We start from the raw sequence: 22,897 nt of genomic DNA, 5'->3' as shown, positions 1-22,897 counted from the left end.
CTCTACGACGTCAAATCTATTAGAGGAGGTTATGTTGCTTTTGCTGGAGATAAAGGTGGATATATCACGGGTGAAGGAATGATATCCAACGGGATTGTCAGCTTTGACAAGATCAACTTTGTGCAACAACTTGATCACAATCTTCTTAGTGTTTCTCAAATCTGTGACAAGCAGTTCTCAGTACACTTTGATGCTAATGGATGTTATGTGCTGAAGCCCGGCTTCAAAATTCCAAAAGAATGGATTCTCTTGTCAGCTCCAAGGATAAATGATTTGTACGTCCTTGATATGAGCCAAGCTATTACTTCGTCTGCACAAGCAACTTGTTTCGTTTCCAAAGCCACAGAAAAAGACACTATCTCTTGGCACAGACGAATGGGTCACATTCACTTACGCAAAATGAATCATTTGGTTTCAAATGAATTGGTGAATGGTGTTCCTCTCAGAAATTTCCATCTTCAAGACGTCTGTGTTTCGTGCCAGAAGGGAAAACAAACGAAGAAGAAACACCCTACTAAGAAGATCAACACGGTGGCAGTTCCTCTTGAACGTTTGCACATGGATTTGTTCGGTCCTGTCAAGCACAAGAGTATTCGGGGTGATCAATACTGTCTCGTGATAACTGATGATTATTCAAGATTTTCTTGGGTGGCGTTCATGGCACACAAGAGTGAAACCTTTGGCATAATCAAAAACTTGATCATTCAGATTGAGTATTTGTATAAGTTGAAGGTTAGGCGGATACGTAGCGACAATGGTACTGAATTTAAAAATCATGCCATGACGGAGTTTTGCACTTCAAAGGGTATTCTTCATGAGTTTAGTGCAGCTTATACTCCTCAACAAAATGGCGTCGCTGAACGTAAGAACCGCACATTGATCGAGACTGCTAGGACAATGTTGGTAGAGTCGCAGTTGCCCATTCCATTCTGGACTGAAGCTGTGGCCTCTGCATGTTATACATTGAACCGAGTCCTTACAGTCAAAAGGCACAATAAGACCTGCTTTGAGCTTCTTCAAAAAACGGAAACCAGATTTGTCTTATCTTGAACCGTTTGGAGCTCCATGCACAATCATCGATCCTAATGGAAAGTTTGGGGCAAAAGCAATTGATGGATACTTTCTTGGGTATGCCACCCCTAACTTACGAGTCTGGAATCTAGAGACTAAAAGGGTCGAGGAATGGTCTGAGGTCAGAGTACAAAGGCACACTTTGCCAGTCAAATGTCCGGGTCAACCTTGGATGTTTGAGTACGATGACTTCTTCAATTCGATCAATGTTGAAGTCGTTGAAGAAAGTGCTGCGGCTAGGATGTTTTTCGAGAGTGACAATGCAACAGTTTCACCGGTGGTTCGTCCAATTCTTGTTAATCAAGAACCATCTTCTTCGGTGAACAATAATACTCTCAACAATGAGGATTTTCATGATGCAAACGAATTGAACGAATCTTCAGAGGATGATGAATTTCTAGATGCAGATCAAGAAGCCCCAACAACAGCAGTTCATGGTACTTCAGAGGGTACTCCTCCAGTGGATGCCCATAGAACAGCTGAGGCTACTGCATCATCCTCTTTGTCAATTCCGGGCCTTGATTTGGTTGTTGATCTTAATCTTAACAACCTGGGTATAAATATTCCAGTTCGAGAAAATCCTGAAACAAGGATTCATAAAACCCATCCTCAACAAAACATCATTGGAAATGTGCAAAGTGGCATTCAAACAAGAAACATGTTGCGAAACAACAACAATGCAGGCTTGTATGCGGCTATTCGAGAATCCGGGCAACAAAACGATTGGTCTTTCGCGTGTTATGTCTCACAGGAAGAACCAAGAACTTGGAAAGAAGCCTTGAAAGATAACTCTTGGGTTGAAGCAATGCAGGAAGAGCTGCAACAATTCCAGAAGCTGGGTGTCTGGAAACTCGTAGAGAAACCTGCTGGATACAAGAAGATTGGTACCCGTTGGGTTTTCAAATGCAAAAAGGATGACCGCGGAGTTGTTATCCGAAACAAAGCACGTTTAGTCGTTCAAGGTTTTCGTCAGATTGAAGGGATCGACTACAACGAAGTCTATGCACCTGTTGCACGTCTCGAAGCAATTCGAATCTTTCTAGCCTATGCGTCCTTCAAAGGATTCAAGGTTTATCAGATGGACGTGAAAAGTGCATTTTTACATGGTGTGGTTGAAGAAGAGGCGTACGTCGAACAGCCTCCAGGTTTTGAAGATCCTATCCATCCCGATCGGGTTTGGTTGCTCAACAAAGCTCTCTATGGTCTTCATCAAGCACCGCGAGCTTGGTATGCAACCTTATCACACTATCTGCTGGAGAACGGTTTTCGTAGAGGTCTTATCGACTGTACTCTTTTCATCAAAGAACAAGATGGAGATCTTCTTCTGGTACAGGTATACGTTGATGATATTATTTTTGGTTCTACTAATGATGTCTTGTGTAGGAATTTCGAGCGCATTATGCAGGATAAATTCGAGATGAGTGCTATGGGGGAAATGACCTTCTTCTTGGGCCTACAAGTGCAACAAACTGAGTCTGGGATATTCATCCATCAGACTAAATATGTTGGCGACATCTTGAGCCGGTTCCAGATGTCTGATGCAACGCCCATTGGTACCCCATTGCCAACTAATCACGGAATTACTCCAGATTTGAAGGGAGAAGCTGTTAGTCCTTCAAACTATCGCGCAATGATCGGATCTCTTATGTACCTCACAGCATCAAGGCCAGACATAATGTACCCAACGTGCCTGCTTGCCAGATATCAAGTTAATCCGAAGGCCTCACATCTTGCAGCTGTCAAAAGGATTTTTCGTTATTTGAAGGCGTACCCTGACACCGGTCTGTGGTACCCTAGGGATAATAACTTTGAATTGGTTGCATTCAGTGATTCTGATTTTGGCGGATGCAAAATCGACGGCAAATCCACAACGGCTGGATGTCAGTTTTTAGGAAATCGCCTAGTCACATGGCAGTACAAGAAGCAGACGTGCGTCGCCACATCAACATGCGAAGCTGAATACATTGCTGCCTCAAGTTGTTGCTCCCAAGTTCTGTGGATCCAACAACAATTGCGGGACTACGGTTTTGAATTCATAACTACTCCTATTTACGTTGATAATTCTGCTGCATTACAGATCACTAGAAATCCTGTGCAGCACTCAAAGACCAAACACATCGAAATCAAATATCACTTCATACGTGATTGCTTTGAGAAAAGGCTAATCGATGTTGTTAAGGTCCACACCGATGACCAACGTGCCGACCTTTTTACCAAAGCATTTGACAAATCAAGATTTGACTTTTTATTATTGGTAAACGGCATTAAGGTCAAGCAAGAGTAAACCAACATCGGAAAATCATTTTTGTAAATATCTTTGTGTTTTAAATTTGTCTTAGTTTATTGATTTTAGGGGGAGTAAATCCAAAATCTGAAAATCCAAAAACATCGAAAAATTTTAAAAACACAAAAACATAGAAAAACAAAAATGAGTTTCCTGGCGAGCAAAAGAGAAAATGATAGTACATCAGTGGTCTATTCAAACCTCTTTAAACCTTAAATGAAAAACGATAAGCAGCTCTATATAAGATGTATTGGTAGGCTCACAATCATTTTAAAGTGTGCAGGGTGATATAAATTTAAATCGACTGAAGATCAGGTGGGAACCATTCATTGGCATATGGTCTTAGTACCGAAATTTCGTTTGATAGATTGCCGAGGTTCTGAGATATTCGGTCTTTATGCTGCTTATCATCTGGGTATCATGGTTGTATCTTTTACCGAAAAATAACGGGGACGCAAGTCTAGATCTTCCATGATACTATACATACGTGTACATAATACATACTGCATTCGACCTCAATAAGTGATAAAAAATCACATGTCCAAATCAAATAAGTGATAAAATATCACATTTATCCGGGAGTCAAGTTCGTCTCTCTGCTGTACGGAAGTACTGACCTGTTCACGGACTTGCTCCTGTGCCCTCATGCATATGAAAATCAAGTTCCTCATCAATAAGTGATTATATCACATAGGGCTTGTTTTCAAATCAAAATAAGTGAGAATCTCACATCATATACGGTCAAACAGATGATAATCGGTATACTCACCGGTAAGATGAACTCTCGTGCATACCTTGATACGGGAATGTGTCGTGATGTGGATGAACACCGGTCGGTAAGTATAAATCATACCTTAACGTATCCCCTCGCCATGATTACATCTGATAAGTTGAGTTTAAGTGGACAACAATACCGATAATTGTTATAGGATGTTTATCTTAACGTTAACTAACTGAACAACAAGAGCGTTTTGGCATGACCGTACACTGATATGATTCTCTACCCTCGAAACTCGCAAAAAGAATGTCTGTATATGTTTATTTACTGCTTTCCGTCTTTACATTTCAGATATTAAAAATACCAAAAAGATTCTATTTCTACTTTATTTTCGATCGTACGATGTTGGAACTCTAGTCTTCGTTACCTGAAACCTGAACGAAAACCGAATTGACTAAATCTTCATAAACGGTCGAAATTTGCAAATTGTGAAAGTTAGAATTTAAAATTGACAAATTTATTAAACTTTCAAACTGTCGGACGGTGTTTGATTGTGACATGGTCATTAGTGTGTCATTTGTTTATGTTAACTATATTCCAAGCAGTTGTTCTCATTACGCGTTTAGATTTCTTACATGTGCAGATTCTAAAGGCAAGGAGAACATAGTCGACGACAAGCTTCGGAATGAAGACACGACGTGAAGGCACTCAAGAGATGAAGTTGATCGAGTTGCCGCTGACCATCATCAACACCACAAGGATCTCACTTCATAAAGATCAAGTTTTTCACGAGCATAACTCAAGGGGGAGCTTATGTTAAGGGGGAGTTTGTCAACACACTTCCTACATGATACGGGTAGTTTGTTGATACACTCTCTGCTTTCAAGACGTGAAGACTTTGAAGATCCTCCGACATTGAAGACTTGAAAGGACATCAGAGTCTTGAAGACATGAAGATCAAAGATGATCAAGATCGAGACAAATCTGCAACCATCGAAGATCGAGACAAAGCTACAGCCAAGGGGGAGTTTGTTGGTGCACTTGTGTCTGTACTTTGTCTGTATTCGGTCACGATGTAAACGATGTCCTTGTCAGTCCTGTAAGTTGACCAAGTCAACCATCCTCCTGGTTTGACTTGGCCAAACAGTTGTTAAATGGTTGTAATTGTCTGTCTCGAAGGATAAGAGATCGAAGGATGATTTAGATCCTTCGATCTGCTCGAAAGATATGCAACGAAGGATACTGTTGGACTTCGAAGGATATGCAATCCTTCGAAGTATGTGTGGATCCTTCGATGGCTTTGTCATCGATAGATGATCCTTCGACCATCTATCGGATCCTTCGGACAAGACAACCAGTGCTGGGTATATATATACCCATGCAGTGTGTTAGACAGACAGATGCACACCGAGAGATAGAGAGATAGAGAGCATTCTGTCCAGGAACACACACACACACTAGAGGGTTTGCAGAACTGATTTGTAAACATTGTGCTTGTAACCGGAACCTTTCATTCGCATTAATACAAGTGGTGTTAATCGGTGAATCTTTGTGTGTTTGTGTTTGTGCTTGTTTCATCCCGGTTTGCTCACTAGCTTGGATTCCGCACTTGCTAGTGGGTTAGTATAACAAGGTTAAGGTTGAACCTCATCCTCCGAGAGGGACCTACATACCCATCATGTGCAATCCATGTGACCAAGAAGTTAACCAAAGTTGGGGTTTGGTTAGAATTAGGGGCCAAAATGGTTAGATATAGGGACCATGGGGGCAGATACGTTAAAAATTCTTATTTTGGGCTAATATAGTAAAACTGACATAACCACAGGGGCCAAAAACGTAATTTACTCTTTAAATAATAGAGTAAAAAGACAATTATACCCTTATATCACTTGAGTTAACAGGAAAATTTTAACTAGGTTAGGGCTAAAGGACATAACGTGCAAGATTTTGTAAGATAAAGTACAAAACCCATCAATTTTAAAGGTAAAGGACACCGCTTGCAATTTGATACAAACATAAAAGGACAAAACTTGTAATTTACTCTTCTTTGTATTTATGAATTAAAAGCGTGGTTAGGATTGGATAATTTAGGTTAGTGGTTGTTCAGGTAATCACTCGCCCAAATTGGAATATTTGGTTGTTATCACTTTCCCAAATTTGTATATTTGGTATGTTACCTTAAATATATTATTTCAATACTAGAGTGAATTGCAAGGATTGTCCTTTATCTTTATACCTATTTGCAGGCGTTGTCATTTATGTTTAAAATTGACGAGTTTTGTCCTTTATGTTTTAAAATCATACACGTTTTGTCCTTTAACCCTAACCCAGTTAGATTTTTCTGTCAAATCTGGTCATGTGCAATGCACATGAGGGTAAAATTGTCTTTTCACCCTATTCTTTAAAAATACATAAAAAAGAAAAAAAAATTATATATCATAGCAAAACCATTTCTTTCCCAAATCAATCCCATTTCAAAACCCTAATTTCTCTTGAACAACCTGCAACAATTCTCTTCAACAACCTGCCGCCATCTCCCTCACACCTATACCACCACCACCACCCCAAACCACCATCCACCCCACACCACCTTGCCCCACCATCCACCACCCACTCAACACCATCACAACCACCATCTCTAAATCCTCACAAACCACTGCCCCACCATTCACCACTCGGGTGTTGCCATCGCCACACCCACCCCCAAATCTGAAGTTCTAAACAATTGACCCCAAATCCCTAAATTTTATGCAGAGGATTATAAAAAAAAAACCCAAAATTGCACAAACTAACAATGAGGGAAACCACGTTTATGAGGGGGGACGTCTTCTGATGGCCGATTTTGTGGACCCACAAGAAGTTAAGAATCGGGTTGACCCACCTCCACCATCGCCAGCAACTCCAGCCACCACCACTCTACCTCCACCTACCGCCACAATACCTCCACCTACCGCCACCTTGCAACCACCACAACCCTCTCCCAGACTAAAACAACAGCTTCCTCCTCCACCTTCCCTCCCACCTCCACCGCCACTGTCGAACCCACCGCCAGCCAGAAACCATGCACCACCACCACCACCAGAGAAAGTCGATCCACCGATTGTTACATTGGATGCTCTTTTTAAGAAAACGAGAGCCATTCCTCGTATCTACTACTTACCGCTTTCTGATGAACAAGTGGCGGCAAAGTTGAATGCCCAGGGGAAACCTGCGAATCGTTAGGGCGTAGGTCAATGTAAGATAATGGTAGTAGAGAGAGAAAGGTGTGAGAGAGAATGGTTTAAGCTAGTATTTTTTAATTTTAATAAAATGCTTAAATATTTTGTTATTTATATAATTAGTCATTAAAAGGGTGAAATGAACAAAACTCGTCAAATTTAAACATAAAGGACACCGCCTGCAAAGAGACCTAAAGATAAAGGACAAAACTTGCAATTCACTCTCAATACTATAAATTAGTAACTTATATGTTTATCTAATGTTTGGGGAGTTTTCCAAAAATATTTTGATTTTTTTACTTTTAATCCTAAAGTATTTGATAAATTATTTTGAACCCAAACTATTTTAATTTTTACTTTTAACCCAAAACGTTTCATCTTTTACAATTTAACCTTACCACTTTTTTATTATCAAATTTGGTTTCCTATACCTTTCATCTTTCGCAAATTTTTCGTTTTACGTTTCGTTCTAAATTTTGCCAGTTAACACGGCGTAAAGTGCGTGTGTGGTTCAATGTTTTTACGGTTCGTTCTAAGTTTTGCAAGTTAACACAACGCAACGTGCGTGTGCGGTTCAACGTTTTTACGTAGTCTATTTTTTCCCGTTTAACAAGTTCGTCATAACGTTCGGATCCTAGATCGACTTAGTTATTATTTTGTATGTTTTACGTTTCTGTCTAATTGTTCCGTATTAACACGCCGCAAATTTAGTGTTAGGAGTCACTCGCAGTGATGTGACATTGATATTATTAGGCACGGTTTTACACCTCCGCTGCAACGCGAGGGTACTTAATTAATATTAGTTCTTTATTAAAATGCATAAGAATAATAAATATATTTATTCTTTAAAAAAGCACAAGAAAATAAGAATAAGAATAACAAATAAAGAATAAAACCTGAACAAAATCACAAAATGAATTATGAAGTAAAACCTTAACAGTACATCATTTTTTTAAGCTTCACAAACATGCTTGTTTGTGAAGCTAGCAAATATCACCTGCGTAAGTTCATGGATGAGCGGATGAGCAAGGGCGCAGCATGTAAGGGGCGGGGAGGGGACGCCCGCCACCCCCCGAACTTTTCGGTTAGTAGTGTTACGTATGTGTTTTTCGTATAGAAATTTTTAGGGATATACGTTTTCACCCCCCCGAATTTAAAAAAAAAATTATGTATATACGTGTTCGACCCCCTCGGTTTTATAAATTTTTTTTTGTATATACGTATTCGACCCCCGGTTTTCTATTATGTAGCCCAAATAAAATACTTAATTAGCCAAAATCAATTTATTATACACCAAAATCATACAAGCCCAAAATAAAAGCCCACCATCCAAAAAAAAAAAAATAAACCCAAATTCAGTCCTGGTGGAATACGAGCATAACCAGTCGCACGCACAGAACAGAAGGGGGGAAAGAAACCCCAAATCGCTGCTGACCTGCTGTTGTTGTTCGAGTCCGAGGGCAGGGGTCTTGAACTTGCTCGATTTCTTCACGAATCACGGCTCATCCTCAGGTATGTGTGGTCTTGTACTTGTTCGACTTCTTCAATTATCTTTAGGTTTAATCTAGGACTTCAATTTATATGATTTAGGTTGAAATTGGGGGTGAATTTTAGCCCTAAACTTGTTGAAATTGTCAATCTTCGACGAATTCTTCTTGAATCTTCATAAGGTATGTGTTTTTAATCTTTAGGTTTAATTTAGGGTTGCAATATATGTGATTTTGGTTGACATTTGGGGTGAAATTAGGGCCGAATTTTTGCCCTAAACTTGATAAATCTTTATGTTAACTTGAAATTTGGGGTGATTTGTTAATTTATTATTAGATTATGCTATGGGATTGACCGGCTGCTGCTGTGCCTGCTCTTGTTCGACTGCAAGCTGCTGCGCTAGTTGTTGTGGTCTTGTTTGACTTCTTCAATCTTCATAAGGTTAAAGGTATGTGTTTTTCTATCTTTAGGTTTAATTTAAGGCTACAATTTATGTGATTTAGGTTGAAATTAGGGGAGAATTTTAACCCTAAACTTGTTGAAATTAGGGGTAGAACTATAATTCTTCAGGCAGAAATTAGGGCAGAACTGAATTTTAGCCCTAAACTTGTTGAAATTAGAGGTGAATTTTTTCCCCAAAACTTGTGATTTAGGTAGAAATTAGGGGCAGAACTGAAATTAGGGCTGCAATTTATGTGATTTAGGTTGAAATTAGGGACAGAACTATAATTCTTCATCCAAGTGAACCGGGTACCCCACCTTCCTCTTCTTTTTAATGTTTTGGTGTCTTTGTTCAATTGTTTGTTAAACAATGTTTAAGTTTTAATGTTTGAGAACATTTTTTATTTGATATTAGCGTTTGACCCGACCCGAATCGAATCACCGACGTCCGACCCGAACATAGAAAATTTTTTTTAGGTCCGGTGCCTTCCGCCCCCCCAAACTTTTTTTCCAAGCTTCGCCACTGTGGATGAGATGACTAGAGAAAAGATTATATTTGTCACAACCCTTGAACACACCCTGAACGGGAGTCGTGAACAGTTCAAGTTGGTCTAACCGAAGTTCAAAAATGTGGGGAATCTTGGATTTTGTCAGTGTGGATCATTCTGGAATATTGCAGCGGAAATTTCATTAGAACCGTGAGGTAGGAAAAAATATCAGAGTTTAGAAACACCAGAATTTTATTTGTAACAAATGGGAATAAAGTCATGTTTTACAAATGTAGCTTTAATAGGGGATAAACCCGAATACATAAAATAACGTTTCTTGATTTAATTGATAAAATAAGCCACTTCTTTAAGCCTTTTGGTGCCATATCGTCGAGCGAAAACAGTTGACAACCTTCTGGAAGCAGTTTTTCTTACCACCAGACCTTTTTTCATCAATTAGGAATCTGATGCCGTCACTAAACTCATTACTTAATTTGTAGCCATTTTTTGAGCGTTTATTTTTTTGTGTCTAATCCGCATATATATCACCATTGCTCTTGATTTTCTTGACTGTATATCTCTTAAATGTCAACATATACACGTGTGATTTAGTTTACGAAGATTTTTCAATGCCGAGAACCTCGATCAGAGAGTAAAAAAGACGTAAGGTTCAGAATGGTGTAAAACTAAAATTGGATATACCGGGCTAGGATTCGAGTTACTGGAACAAGGGCCAAACCAACCACCAAAAAATGGAATCGTCGAGCGAAAACACTTGACAACCTCCTGGAAGCAGCTTTTCTTGCCACCAGACTTTTCTTCATCAATTAGGAATCTGACGCCGTCACTAAACACATTCCTTAAATTGTAACCATTTTTTGAATGTTTATTTTTTGGTGTCTAATCCGCATATATATCATAATTGCTCTTGATTTTCTTGACTGTATATCTCTTAATTGTCAACATATACACGTGTGATTTAGTTTACGAAGATTTTTCAATGCCGAGAACCTCGATCAGAGAGTAAAAAGGCGTGAGGTTCACAATGGTGTAAAACTAAAATTGGATATACCGGGCTAGGATTCGAGTTACTGGAACAAGGGCTAAACCAACCACCCAAAAATAGAATCGTCGAGCGAAAACACTTGACAACCTACTGGAAGCAGCTTTTATTGCCACCAGAACTTGCTCCGTCAATTAAAAATTTGATACCTTTAAATTCATTAACTTTAACCCACGTCGTTTAATTTAATGGGTTAAATGATCGAAACAAAGGAGCTTTATATATTTTAACCCGAAATTGAACCACGATAAAACCTACCCGAACCAAACCATCCATTATCCAAATCCAGACCCGGTGTATCAAAATCCAAACCCGTCTTACCCGGGTCGGGTTACAAATAACCCGACTTAAAACCAACGCTTATAGTAGTAACACAAGCGTTACAACCAAAACCCTCAAAGCATCAAAAACTCAACGCAGCCTCTTCTTCACCACACTCCTCTGTTCTTCTTCTTCTAGGGTTTCAATTTGCAACAACTTCCAATTTTCAATCAAATCAATGGAAGACGTTAGTGAAGGAAAGGACTTCTCCTTCCCAAAGCAAGAAGAACAGATCCTGCAATGGTGGACAACAACCAAAGCCTTCGAAACACAGCTCGAAAAAACAAAACACCTACCGGAATACATCTTCTACGACGGTCCTCCATTTGCCACCGGCCTCCCGCACTACGGCCACATCTTAGCCGGAACAATCAAGGACATCGTCACGCGCTACCAGACCATGACCGGCCACCACGTCACGCGCCGATTCGGTTGGGACTGCCACGGGTTACCGGTGGAGCATGAGATTGATGTGAAGTTAGGGATTAAGAGCAGAGAGGATGTGTTGAAGATGGGGATTGATAAGTATAATGAGGAGTGTAGGAGTATTGTTACTAGATATGTTGGGGAATGGGAGAAGGTTATTACTAGGACTGGAAGGTGGATTGATTTTAAGAATGATTATAAGACTATGGATTTGAGCTTTATGGAGAGTGTTTGGTGGGTGTTTTCTCAGTTGTTTAAGAAGAATTTGGTTTACAGAGGGTTTAAGGTAGTCGTTTTGATTTAATTGGTGTGTTTCGTGTTTGTTTGATTCGATATTCAGTGAATTGTGTGTTGTTTACTTGTATACTAACGTTAGCTGAATTTAGTTTTGACAACTGCATTGCACATTGTATTTGTTAGTGCCGATTGAAGCTATTCGTATGTATTTTGTATTGATAAGGCGCTAGGTTTATTAGTGAAAAAAGTAAGATGAGAAGATTAGACATATATATGCTGAAATGTATAATGTATATATGGTGTTTTCGGAGTTGTTTAAGAAGAATCTTGTTTACATAGGGTTTAAGGTAGTGGTTTTGATTTAATTGCTTTGTTTGATTCGATATTCGGTGAATTGTATGTTGTTTACTTCTAGTTTTGACAACTGCATTGCACATTGTATTTGTTAGTGCCAATTGAAGCTTTTCGTATGTATTTTATATTGATAAGGCACTAGGTTTATTAGTGAAAAAAGTAAGATGAGAAGATTAGACATATATATGCTGAAATGTATAATGTATAATGTATATATGGTGTTTTCGGAGTTGTTTAAGAAGAATCTTGTTTACATAGGGTTTAAGGTAGTGGAGTTAATCTAATTGGTTTGTTTTTTTTGTTTGATATAATTTTTGGTGAATTGTATGTTGTTTAGTTTTATATAATGAATTATGACATAGGATGCAATTGGTTTGATGTTAAGAATTTAAAACTGGTTATTTGACTGATGGAAACTGAATCTAATTATCCAAACACTAGAAACAGATTGTTGTGATTTCACATTGCAATAATAAGATAAACACTTTTAAAATGCATTTAAATATCCTCTTAGGATTTTCTAAATTGTGCAACTACATTATGTTTTGTATCAATTTGTGCCCATTGAATAATTTTGGTGAATTGTACATTGTCTACTGATTATTTGACTGTTAGTTAAGGATATTCTTATGAGTTTTGTATCGATAAGACACTAGGTTTATCAGCGAGAGAAGTAAGATGAAAAGATTAAACATATCTATTGTTTGTGCATTGATGATATGCTGTTTTGTTTAACAGGTGATGCCATACAGTACTGGCTGCAAGACTCCACTGTCCAATTTTGAGGCTAATTCAAACTACAAGGTGTAAAATTGTTATTGTTAAGATGTTAATGTTGATGCGTATATAGTTATATTGACATTTATAAAAGTTGATTACGCTTTAGTTAGTTAAATATACGTGTCATCTTTTGCTTTTGAGCAGGAAGTGCCTGATCCTGAAATTATGGTGACGTTTCCGATTGTTGATGATCAAGAGGGTGCTTCGTTTGTTGCATGGACAACCACACCATGGACACTTCCTAGTAATCTCGCACTTTGTGTCAACGCAAGTCTTGTATATGTTAAGGTTAGTTGTCTACATGTGTTTATTTTGACTCGTTTACTCATAAACGGGGTGATTTGGGATATGATTTATTCCGAACTAGTCAAATAAAATATGGCTAAAAGGGTAACAGGTCAAACGGGTTGAAAGGCGCACGAAAAGTCTGTTTAAGTGCATACATTCTTCAAAACCGTGTTCATTGTTTTTGTAATCGTATTAATGCGTTAATTTTTTATTAATCAGGTGAAGAGCAAATCGAATGGGAAAATTTATGTAGTTGCTGAATCTAGATTATCCGAGCTTCCTGTTGAAAAGCCGAAAAAAGGGACACCTAATGGAGCTGCAGACGAAAAGACAAAGGGCTCAAGTGGAAAATCTAAAAATTCTGTCGTTGCTTATGAAGTGTTGGATAAATTTCCTGGATCTTCACTCGTGGGGAAAAAGTGAGTTTTAATCTTGATTTCACTTAGTTTTTTTTTTTGTTGCGTATTGGTAAATTTCTGAAATATTATAAAATATCATATTGCAGGTATGTGCCGTTATTTGATTACTTCAAGGATTTCTCAGAAACAGCTTTCAGAGTTGTTGCAGATGATTACGTAACTTCAGATAGTGGATCTGGCATCGTGCATTGTGCACCTGCATTTGGTGAAGACGATTATCGTGTTTGTATCGAAAATAAAATAATTAATAAGGTGCGGCAAGCATGTTAATTACAGCTAAATTATTTTTTAAATAATTATCAGGTTTCTTTTTTCGTTTTAGTATATTAATACAGAAAATTGGCTTTTTATAGGGAGAAAATCTTGTCATGCCAGTTGACGACGATGGTTGCTTTACGGAAAGAATTACTGATTTCAGTGGTCGTTATGTCAAAGAGGCCGATAAAGATATTATTCAAGCAGTGAAGGTAAGAGTTGTTGAAATGGATAAAAGATAAGATCATAAGAAGTTGTTACAAGACATTAATTATTAATTTATTATATTATCTGTTGTTTAGGAGAAAGGCAGGCTGGTGAAATCCGGAAGCTTTACTCATTCGTATCCGTTTTGCTGGAGATCTGATACTCCTCTCATCTACAGAGCGGTTCCCAGCTGGTACATTTTTTAAGTTTTATTTGTTTAAGAATTTCTCGATTTAGATTTTGTTTTACCATACAACTTTATTTATCTTTAGAGTAAAATGCCATTTTCGTCCCTGGGGTTTGGCCAGTTATGCGACTTTCATCCAAAGGTTTGTTTTTTCGCATCTGGATCCAAAAGGTTTGAAAATTTGCCATTTTCATTCGTCTCTTTAAGTTAACAAAAAGACGGGAATACACCTGACTTGACAGAGAAAATTGGATGGAGTTAACGAGCCGGATGAAAATGGCAAGATTTCAAACTTTTTGGATACAGATGCAAAAAACCAACCTTTGGATGAAAGTCGCAAAACTGGACAAACCTCAGGGACGAAAATGGCATTTTACTCTTACCTTTATTTCTCTTGTTATTAGATAAATTTCTATCATCTTTTATTATTGTTTGTTTTCTGCTCAAGGTTTGTTGCAGTAGAGAAGCTGAAAGATCAGTTGCTGGAGAACAATGAGAAAACACAATGGGTTCCTTCTTTTGTAAAGGTTACCTTTTTTCTAAATATTTCTGTTTATTGCCCTCGTTGTATTTCTTTCACTTCTAAACATATTTACTTCTGATCTTAATAATAATATAAAATCACGTATTAATGTGTCTTGGCTTTTGTATAAAACTACAGGAAAAACGGTTTCACAATTGGCTAGAAAATGCAAGAGACTGGGCCATTAGTCGAAGTAGGTTTTGGGGCACTCCTCTTCCTATTTGGATCAGTAAGGATGGTGTGGATATTGAAGTTATCGGCTCTGTTGAAGAACTCGAAAAACGTTCAGGGCAGAAGGTTTGTTGTTTCAATTTGACATCTCTCAGTAAACCTTACACTTTGAGTCGATTCAGTTATTTAATCTATAATATTTGATCATCCAACACGTGCACAGGTAACTGACTTGCATCGCCACAAAATTGATCACATCACAATTCCCAGCCCTCGTGGCCCAGAGTTTGGTGAGCTTCACCGTGTAGAAGATGTAAGAAATTCATATTTACGTTTTCTTTTCTTATGTTTAACTTCTGTTAGAGTAATTTTATATTTGTAATACCTTAAAAAGAAAGGTCTTTCTATCTTTAAACTTTGTGACAATGTCAAAACTAACCCCTAGTAAATGTCACTTTGACCCCTTCAAGTTTCTAAAGTTTTGAGTTTACGTTAAAACTAATTGCTTGCGTTTTTATTTTTTTGTACGTGTCGGTATAAACCCGAGTTCTTCTACGCTTTAACGTATTAACGGAATTTTTGTTTGGAAATGAGTCGGGTCAATCATATAATGTTTTATTTTTATGTACGTTTTGAGTTGGGCTACGTTTTGACGTAAATTTGGTTTGGAAACAAATTGGGTGAAATATTATACGTTTTCATTCGACAGTGTAAATTAGAGTTACTATACGTTTCAACGTAAATTTAGTTCGGAAACGCGTCGGGTCAATTGTAGTCTATACTTTATCACGCTGCGTACGACGCCAACGCACATGTTTATTTTATGTACGTTTTGAGTTTGTCTACGTGTCAACGTAAGTTTTGTTTGGAAACAACTCGGGTCAAATATAATACATTTTCATTCAACCAGTATGAATTCATATTACTCTACTTCAACGTAAATTTAGTTCGAAAACGAGTCGGGTTGATTGTAGCCTATAATTTATCACGCCGAGTATGGCGCCACCGCAATGCGCAGTCGGTAAAAAAACTAGTTAAAATTATCATATGTGACATTTTTTAACCTGTTGTTTTGTTACAAGTTAAGTCTTTTTTTTGTGTAATGTCAGGTTTTTGACTGCTGGTTTGAGAGTGGGTCCATGCCATATGCCTATATCCACTACCCATTTGAAAATAAAGAATACTTCAACAATAATTTTCCAGGACATTTTGTTGCCGAGGGCTTAGATCAAACTCGTGGATGGTTTGTTTTTTATCTAATGCAATGATGATTCAATTGTTCTTTTTTACATTAACTAACTTAACTGTATCTGGTAAATTTGGGTACAGGTTTTACACTCTGATGGTCCTTTCTACCGCATTATTTGAAAAGCCTGCGTTTAGAAATCTCATTTGCAATGGACTTGTGTTGGCCGAGGATGGTAAAAAAATGAGTAAAAGATTAAAGAATTATCCTTCTCCTATGGAAGTCATCGATGATTACGGTGCTGTAAGTCCTCCAATCTGAAACACATTAAAGGAATCCACAGAAGAAACTTGTGTTGGGTTTATGTTTTTTAAGCTCTTCATCTTAATATGTTGTCTTGTTAATGTTTACAGGATGCACTACGATTGTACATTATCAATTCTCCAGTAGTACGTGCGGAACCTTTACGTTTCAAAAAGGACGGAGTTTATGGTGTCGTGAGTAATCTTTATTAGTTTATTGTTAACTTCACATTGTTTTTGTTTTTTTGTTTTTTATGCTTTTGCTAATTTGAAAGCTGATAAGTGATAACTTGTGCAGGTGAAAGATGTATTCTTACCATGGTATAACGCGTATAGATTTTTGGTTCAAAACGCAAAAAGACTTGAGGTCGACGGACTTGAACCGTTTGTTCCTCTTGATCGAGCCACTATTATTAACTCGGCTAATGTGCTCGACCAGTGGATCAACTCAGCCACTCAGAGTCTGGTTCATTTCGTTAGACAGGAAATGGATGCTTATCGACTTTATACAGTAAGTGTGTTACCAACGTTTTCCGTTTGTGTAGTCATATACAATACATACAGACTTAATAATGCGTATGTACATTTTCAGGTCGTTCCTTATCTCTTGAAGTTCATTGATAATTTAACCAACATATACGTACGGTTCAATCGAAAAAGACTTAAAGGTCGTACCGGAGAAAAGGACTGCAGAACTGCACTTTCCACTCTATACCATGTATTGATTTCATTTATCTAATTAAATAGCTTTACATATTTTAATCGGGGATTTATATAATTGTATCTAGTTTTGAGTTTTTGACAATATTCTGTAGGTGCTTTTAACTTGTTGTAAAGCAATGGCTCCGTTCACACCGTTTTTCACCGAGGTTCTTTATAAAAACTTGAGAAAAGTATCCAACGGATCAGAGGAAAGCATTCACTTTTGCAGTTTCCCTGAAGTAGAAGGAAAAGTAATAATGTGTTTATTTGACAATCTTTTTCTTAATCTTTCTATTTTGTGAAATTTTTAAATGATTAATGTTGTTTCAGGGAGGCGATCGTATCGAACAAAGTGTTAACAGAATGATGACAATTATTGATCTTGCACGTAATATTCGCGAGCGCCACAACAAACCTTTGAAAACTCCACTCAAGGAGATGATAGTTGTACATCCAGATGCTGACTTTTTAGATGACATTGGTGGCAAACTGAAAGAGGTCAGAACTTATATATTTATTTAGGGCTGCAAACCAGTTCATGAAGACTTACCGAACAAGATTTTATGTTCGTGTTCGTGTTCGTGTTTGTTTGTTAATTTTAGGTACTGAACACAAACGAACGTTCATGAACATAAATGAAAACAAACGAACACAAACAATCGTTCATGAATAGAAACGAACACAAACAAGTGTAACATAAACAAACGTTCATGAATACATACAAACACAAACAAACATTCATGAATAGAAACAGACATTTTTCAATATTTCGAATAAAATCGGCATTTTTTATCAGACATTAAACCTAATTATCCAAACGAACATAACCTAGTTTAGGTACTGAACATAAACGAACAGGTTACCGAACGTTCACAAACATAAATGAATGAACGCGACGTCTGTTCATGTTCGTTCGTTTTACTAAAAGAACGAAATTTCTTGTTCATGTTCGTGTTCGTTCATTTATTATGCGAACGGACATAAACGAACTTCCCGCCGAACGGTTCATGAACTGTTCGCTGAAAGTTCAGTTCGTTTGCAACCTTATAGTTATTTATAAAATATTTGCATCGCTAACCATTATTACCTTTATGTTACCTCTTTATTTATTGTAATTATTTGGTTGAATTTGCATCACAGTTTGTGTTAGAGGAGCTTAATGTTAAATCTGTTGTGCCATGCAATGATCCTTTGAAGTATGCTTCTTTACGTGCCGAACCTGATTTTAGGTACTTTAAGCTCTTCTGTTTTTCCGAAATCTCATTTTTTATCTTACGTAATTTGCATTCATCATGAATGTTACTCTTGTTTACTGTCGGTCGTTTAATGTATCAGCGTGTTGGGTAGAAGACTGGGAAAGTCAATGAAAGTAGTTGCAGATGCAGTGAAGGCAATGTCACAGGAAGACATTTTATCTTTTGAAAAAATAGGAGAAATTACTATTGCTAATCACGTCTTAAAGCTCTCTGATATCAAGGTAAGTGATTAACTGATTCATTCTATTTTGTAAAACGTTTTCTTTACTTGTATTAACATTTATAATGAATTTGTAGATTGTGCGTGGATTTAAACGCCCTGATGGCATGACAGAAGAGCAAATGGATGCAGCTAGTGATGGTGGGAAACCAAAACTGGGCAATTTTACGATATTTTGTGTGAAGAATTATTAATATTCTTGTCTAACAAGTGTATTTTTTACTTGTTTAGGTGATGTTTTGGTTATCATTGATTTGCAACGTGATGATTCATTGTTGGAAGCTGGATTTGCACGTGAGGTATTATTATACTGCTCCCTATTTTTTATTAGAAGTACACCATTTTGCTTTTCAGGATGTCACATTAAATATGGATAAATCTCTTTAAAGTTCTAATAGGATAATTCTCTTTAAAGTTCTAGTAAAACTTATATATTTTGTTATTGAAAGTAGGGATGGGATCGGTACAGTACCCGTACCGAAAATACCGGTATTGAATTTGAACAAAACTAGGTGCCAAATACCGTACCGAATATTATGGTACGATACGAGTACGGGTAATATCGGTACCGGTATTTTGGTACAACACCCGATTTGGTATCGGTTTGTTTTTTTCTATCTTTTAAGCACTCATACGGGTACTATATAGGTAAAATTGGTACGTGTACCAATAAGGTAAAATCGGTACAAGTAGTTATAAAAAACGGGTACCAAATAGGGAAAATCGATACGAGTACCAAAATACTATAATACGAAAATAAAACATAATATTAATTCATTCGTAATCAAATTCGGTACTAGTAGTATTTTTACCCGTACCCGTACCTATACTGAAATCAATAAAACAGGGTACCGCTACATGTACCGAACACCCAAAATCGGTACTGGTACGGGTATTTGGGGAAAAAAATCTCATCCCTAATTGAAAGTGTGTATAAGACATTTGGTTGATAGTCAGATTTTAAACTGTATCTCGTGATGAGATTCTCTAGCAGCACAGCTCAAACATATTTCTGATGGTTAAAAAAAATACTTTGATAGGTTGTTAACCGAATTCAAAAGCTAAGGAAAAAATCCGCACTTGAACCCACCGATGCAGTGGAGGTCTACTTCAAATCGTTGGATGAAGATGTATCAGTTTCCGCAGAAATGTTAAAATCCCAGGTAATTCTTGAAGTTGCTATTTAAAAAATAATAATAATATAGTTTGTTCCCACGATAACATACTATTTTGTTCACAGGAAGCATACATCAAAGAGGCACTTGGCTCTTCTTTACTCCAGTTTAGCATGATTCCAAAACATGCAGTAAGACCTCTCAAAGCTCTTATTATCCGCCTTTTTATATTTTATTGATATTATTATTCTGATACTACTTTTGGCTTTCTAAATTTGCAGGTAATCATTGCTGAGGAGACCTACAAGAACATCTCAAATTCTGACTTTCAGATCACTTTGTCAAGAGCAGCATTAGTATTTAATGAGAACGCAATTGTTGACTTATACGCAGGTCAACCACTTTCTCTTTTCTTTTATGTTGGTCAATATTCACATACGCACCTTTTTTGAAAACATTTGTTTATTGGGCCAGGGAATACAAAGTATGCACAGGCATTGCAGGTATATCTGTTGTCAAGAGACCACAGCAATCTAAAGTCGGAATTTCAGCACGGAAATGGAAAGGTTTGTATTTACAAAATGTTTTTTTTTTGTATTTGAGAAAAATGCCCGGATAGTCCCTGTGGTTTGCTCATTTTTCACATTTAGTCCCTCACTTTCTAAAATTACAGCTATAGTCCTCAACTTTTGCAATTTCGTTCCCAGATAGTCCCTGGCGCAGATGGGGGTTAGTTTTTTGTGTTAAATAGATGTGAAATGACTACAATGCCCTTTCCCTCCCCTTTCTTTTTATCTCCTTGTTTGCACACCTTCACACCTCCACACCTCACACCACCATAACACCACCCCCAAATCCAAATCCAAACCACAACAACCAAATCCCGCCATCGCCGGAAAACGAACCACCAAATCACCGCCACTTCATCACCCCTACCCGCCCACCCACCCATACCCTCACCGGAAAAAAACGAACCGGTATTCCGTTAGCCATGTACTTATAGATATTTCTCTTGTGGCTGCCTTCATCACAGTACCCAACAAGTGAAGTTATGTTTGTATTCAAACCTTTTCAATGATTGAATAAAGCAGTTTTCGTATGAATTAATTTATAGAAAACTTACTTCTGACTTAAATTCCCTGCACCCTTGAGCTGATGATTCAGAAAGCATCTTCACAGCCGCTCGAGTATCCATAATCAACCCACTAAACACTGTTTCAAATCCTCTTTTCCCAAAAACATTACTGAAGCTATTAATGATTCTTTGTACTCACTTATGCTCGGATCTGCATTCATTAGTTCAAATCTTGGTTTCATTTCCTATGATTATATTTATTAAATGGTGAATCTACCACTATAATTCCCTTACCGGTTCGAAGTATGGGTGGGTGGGGTGGGTAAGGGTGATGAAGTGGCGGTGGTTTGGTGGTTCGTTTTCCGGCGACAGCAGGATTTAGTTGTGGTGGTTTGGATTTGGGGGTGGTGTTAGCTGTGGAGGTGTGAAGGTGTGCAGATAAAGACAAGGAGATAAAGAGAAAGGGGAGGGAGAGGGCATTTTAGTCATTTCACACCCACTTAACTGGGCAAACTAATCTCCATCCATGCCAGGGACTATTCGAGAACGAATTTGCGAAACTTGGGGACTATAGCTGTAATTTTAAAAATGTAGGGACTATAGGTGAAATCTAAGCAAACCACAAGGAATATCCGGGCACTTTTCTCTTTGTATTTTATTATAATTTATAACATTTAAATGACTTGTTGGCTTGCAGATTACGGTGAGCTGCATTGAAAACCAGCCTGCTGTTGATGTGGTCTTGGGAAAACACGTGCACTTGACCGTTGGTGATTATTTCGCAAGCACAAAAGCTCTTTGATAATCATCTTTAATACATTTATTTTTGGTCATACGATTACAAGTTTGTCAGGACTATAAAGAAAATACAAGAAACAATTTGTGTTGTTGCTATACTTGTTGTTTGGTTCAGTTTTGTAAAGACGTTATCTTAGTTGTTTTTGCATTTTTGATATAATTTGCTCAGCAAGACAATGGACTTGTTGGATCAGACATACAGACCCAACTGTGATTAGGCTTGGTCCCGGCTAGATTCGACCGTGTCATCTTAAAAGAGCCTGGTTATTGTTTTACCAGGTTTTGGTTAGGACCAGGGGCAGTCTGCTTTTCTGTTTTAGTGTTTTATTTTTTCTGGTAGCATTTTGGGTAGTGTTTTCTAGTTGCATTGATATATAGTTCGTTTGGACGCTGTTTCATCTGTCCAATTTGAACTTTGAAGAGGCCAACTAACGTGATTTTTTTTTTTAAATTGTCATTCTTGATGTGGCTATTATTTTTTCTTCACCAGATTACTTATATGAGAAATTGGATTTTAATAATCTTTTACTAGAGGTGATTGATCAATAGTAGTCCTACGTTCAAATATTGCCTCTGGTAGTTTCTGTTTTTTAAAATAAACTTTACTAGACCTCCGTTAAAAAGCTTAACTTTGTTAAGTTTTTTTTTTTTTTGGATTTCAAACTGATGTTTTAAGGGGTTTGATCAGAAAGAGAATACGAGTCAACTGATGTAAAACTTACTTCAAAACGGTGCACCAAACGGCTTGATTTTTATTAACTAAAAGTTTAAACGCCTGAATTAAATTCAAATATTGTCATTGATAGTCTCATCTTTAAAAAAAAATCTCACTAGACCTCTGTTAAAAGAACTCAATTTTGTTAAACATATATATATATATATAGAGGGAGGTTAACGTACATTATGGCTTAACGTACATCACGTACGACAGGTAATTACGCACGTTCATTTTAAAATGACGCACGTTACAACTCAAAAATCAAAAATCACGCATGTTGAAACACAATAATCACGCATATTGAAAACATTAATCACGCTGTTATAGAACAAATCACGCACGTTGTCGTACGTGAAGTACGTTAAGCCGTAATGTACGATATACTTTCTCTCTCTCTCTCTCTCTATATATATATATATATATATATATATATATAGAGTAAGGTTAACATACAAAAAGTCTTATCATACATCACGTAGGAGACAATGGTAACCGTTGGATCAGGGGTATAATCACGCACGGGACCACATAATCACGCATGGGACCACATAATCACGCATGGGACTATAATCACGCACGTTCTATG

The 22,897-nt window shown here is 37.4% G+C and overlaps 1 protein-coding gene and 1 long non-coding RNA gene across 3 annotated transcripts; both read left to right on the top strand.

Annotated features, from left to right (window-relative positions):
• Positions 1-8,317: 8,317 nt before the first annotated feature.
• Positions 8,318-9,179, top strand: LOC110883238. The gene is made up of 3 exons (XR_002560406.2): positions 8,318-8,803; positions 8,882-8,961; positions 9,116-9,179. It is a non-coding gene; the product is annotated as an uncharacterized LOC110883238 (long non-coding RNA).
• Positions 9,180-11,184: 2,005 nt separating this feature from the next.
• Positions 11,185-21,788, top strand: LOC110886307 (isoleucine--tRNA ligase, cytoplasmic). Of its 2 annotated transcripts, none has more exons than XM_022134094.2 (26): positions 11,185-11,804; positions 12,848-12,913; positions 13,034-13,177; positions 13,397-13,596; positions 13,683-13,848; positions 13,950-14,063; positions 14,154-14,251; positions 14,694-14,772; positions 14,907-15,065; positions 15,163-15,252; positions 16,049-16,182; positions 16,269-16,428; positions 16,539-16,622; positions 16,726-16,938; positions 17,020-17,145; positions 17,243-17,380; positions 17,460-17,627; positions 18,270-18,358; positions 18,465-18,606; positions 18,683-18,746; positions 18,837-18,904; positions 19,646-19,768; positions 19,846-19,911; positions 20,002-20,113; positions 20,195-20,286; positions 21,493-21,788. In XM_022134094.2, the coding sequence occupies exons 1-26, from the start codon at positions 11,271-11,273 to the stop codon at positions 21,595-21,597; spliced, it is 3,534 nt and encodes a 1,177-aa protein (XP_021989786.1). In that variant the 5' UTR covers positions 11,185-11,270; the 3' UTR covers positions 21,598-21,788. The 2 variants fall into 2 exon arrangements, with proteins under 2 accessions (XP_021989786.1, XP_035834635.1); XM_035978742.1 differs by lacking the exon at positions 11,185-11,804 and adding an exon at positions 12,359-12,375 and having other exon boundaries at positions 21,493-21,771.
• Positions 21,789-22,897: the final 1,109 nt, after the last annotated feature.

Source organism: Helianthus annuus, chromosome 10, assembly GCF_002127325.2.
Source record: "Helianthus annuus cultivar XRQ/B chromosome 10, HanXRQr2.0-SUNRISE, whole genome shotgun sequence".
Classification (NCBI taxonomy): Eukaryota; Viridiplantae; Streptophyta; class Magnoliopsida; order Asterales; family Asteraceae; genus Helianthus; species Helianthus annuus.
Note: the sequence above shows the minus strand (reverse complement) of the source record. Positions and strands in the feature narration are given on the sequence as shown.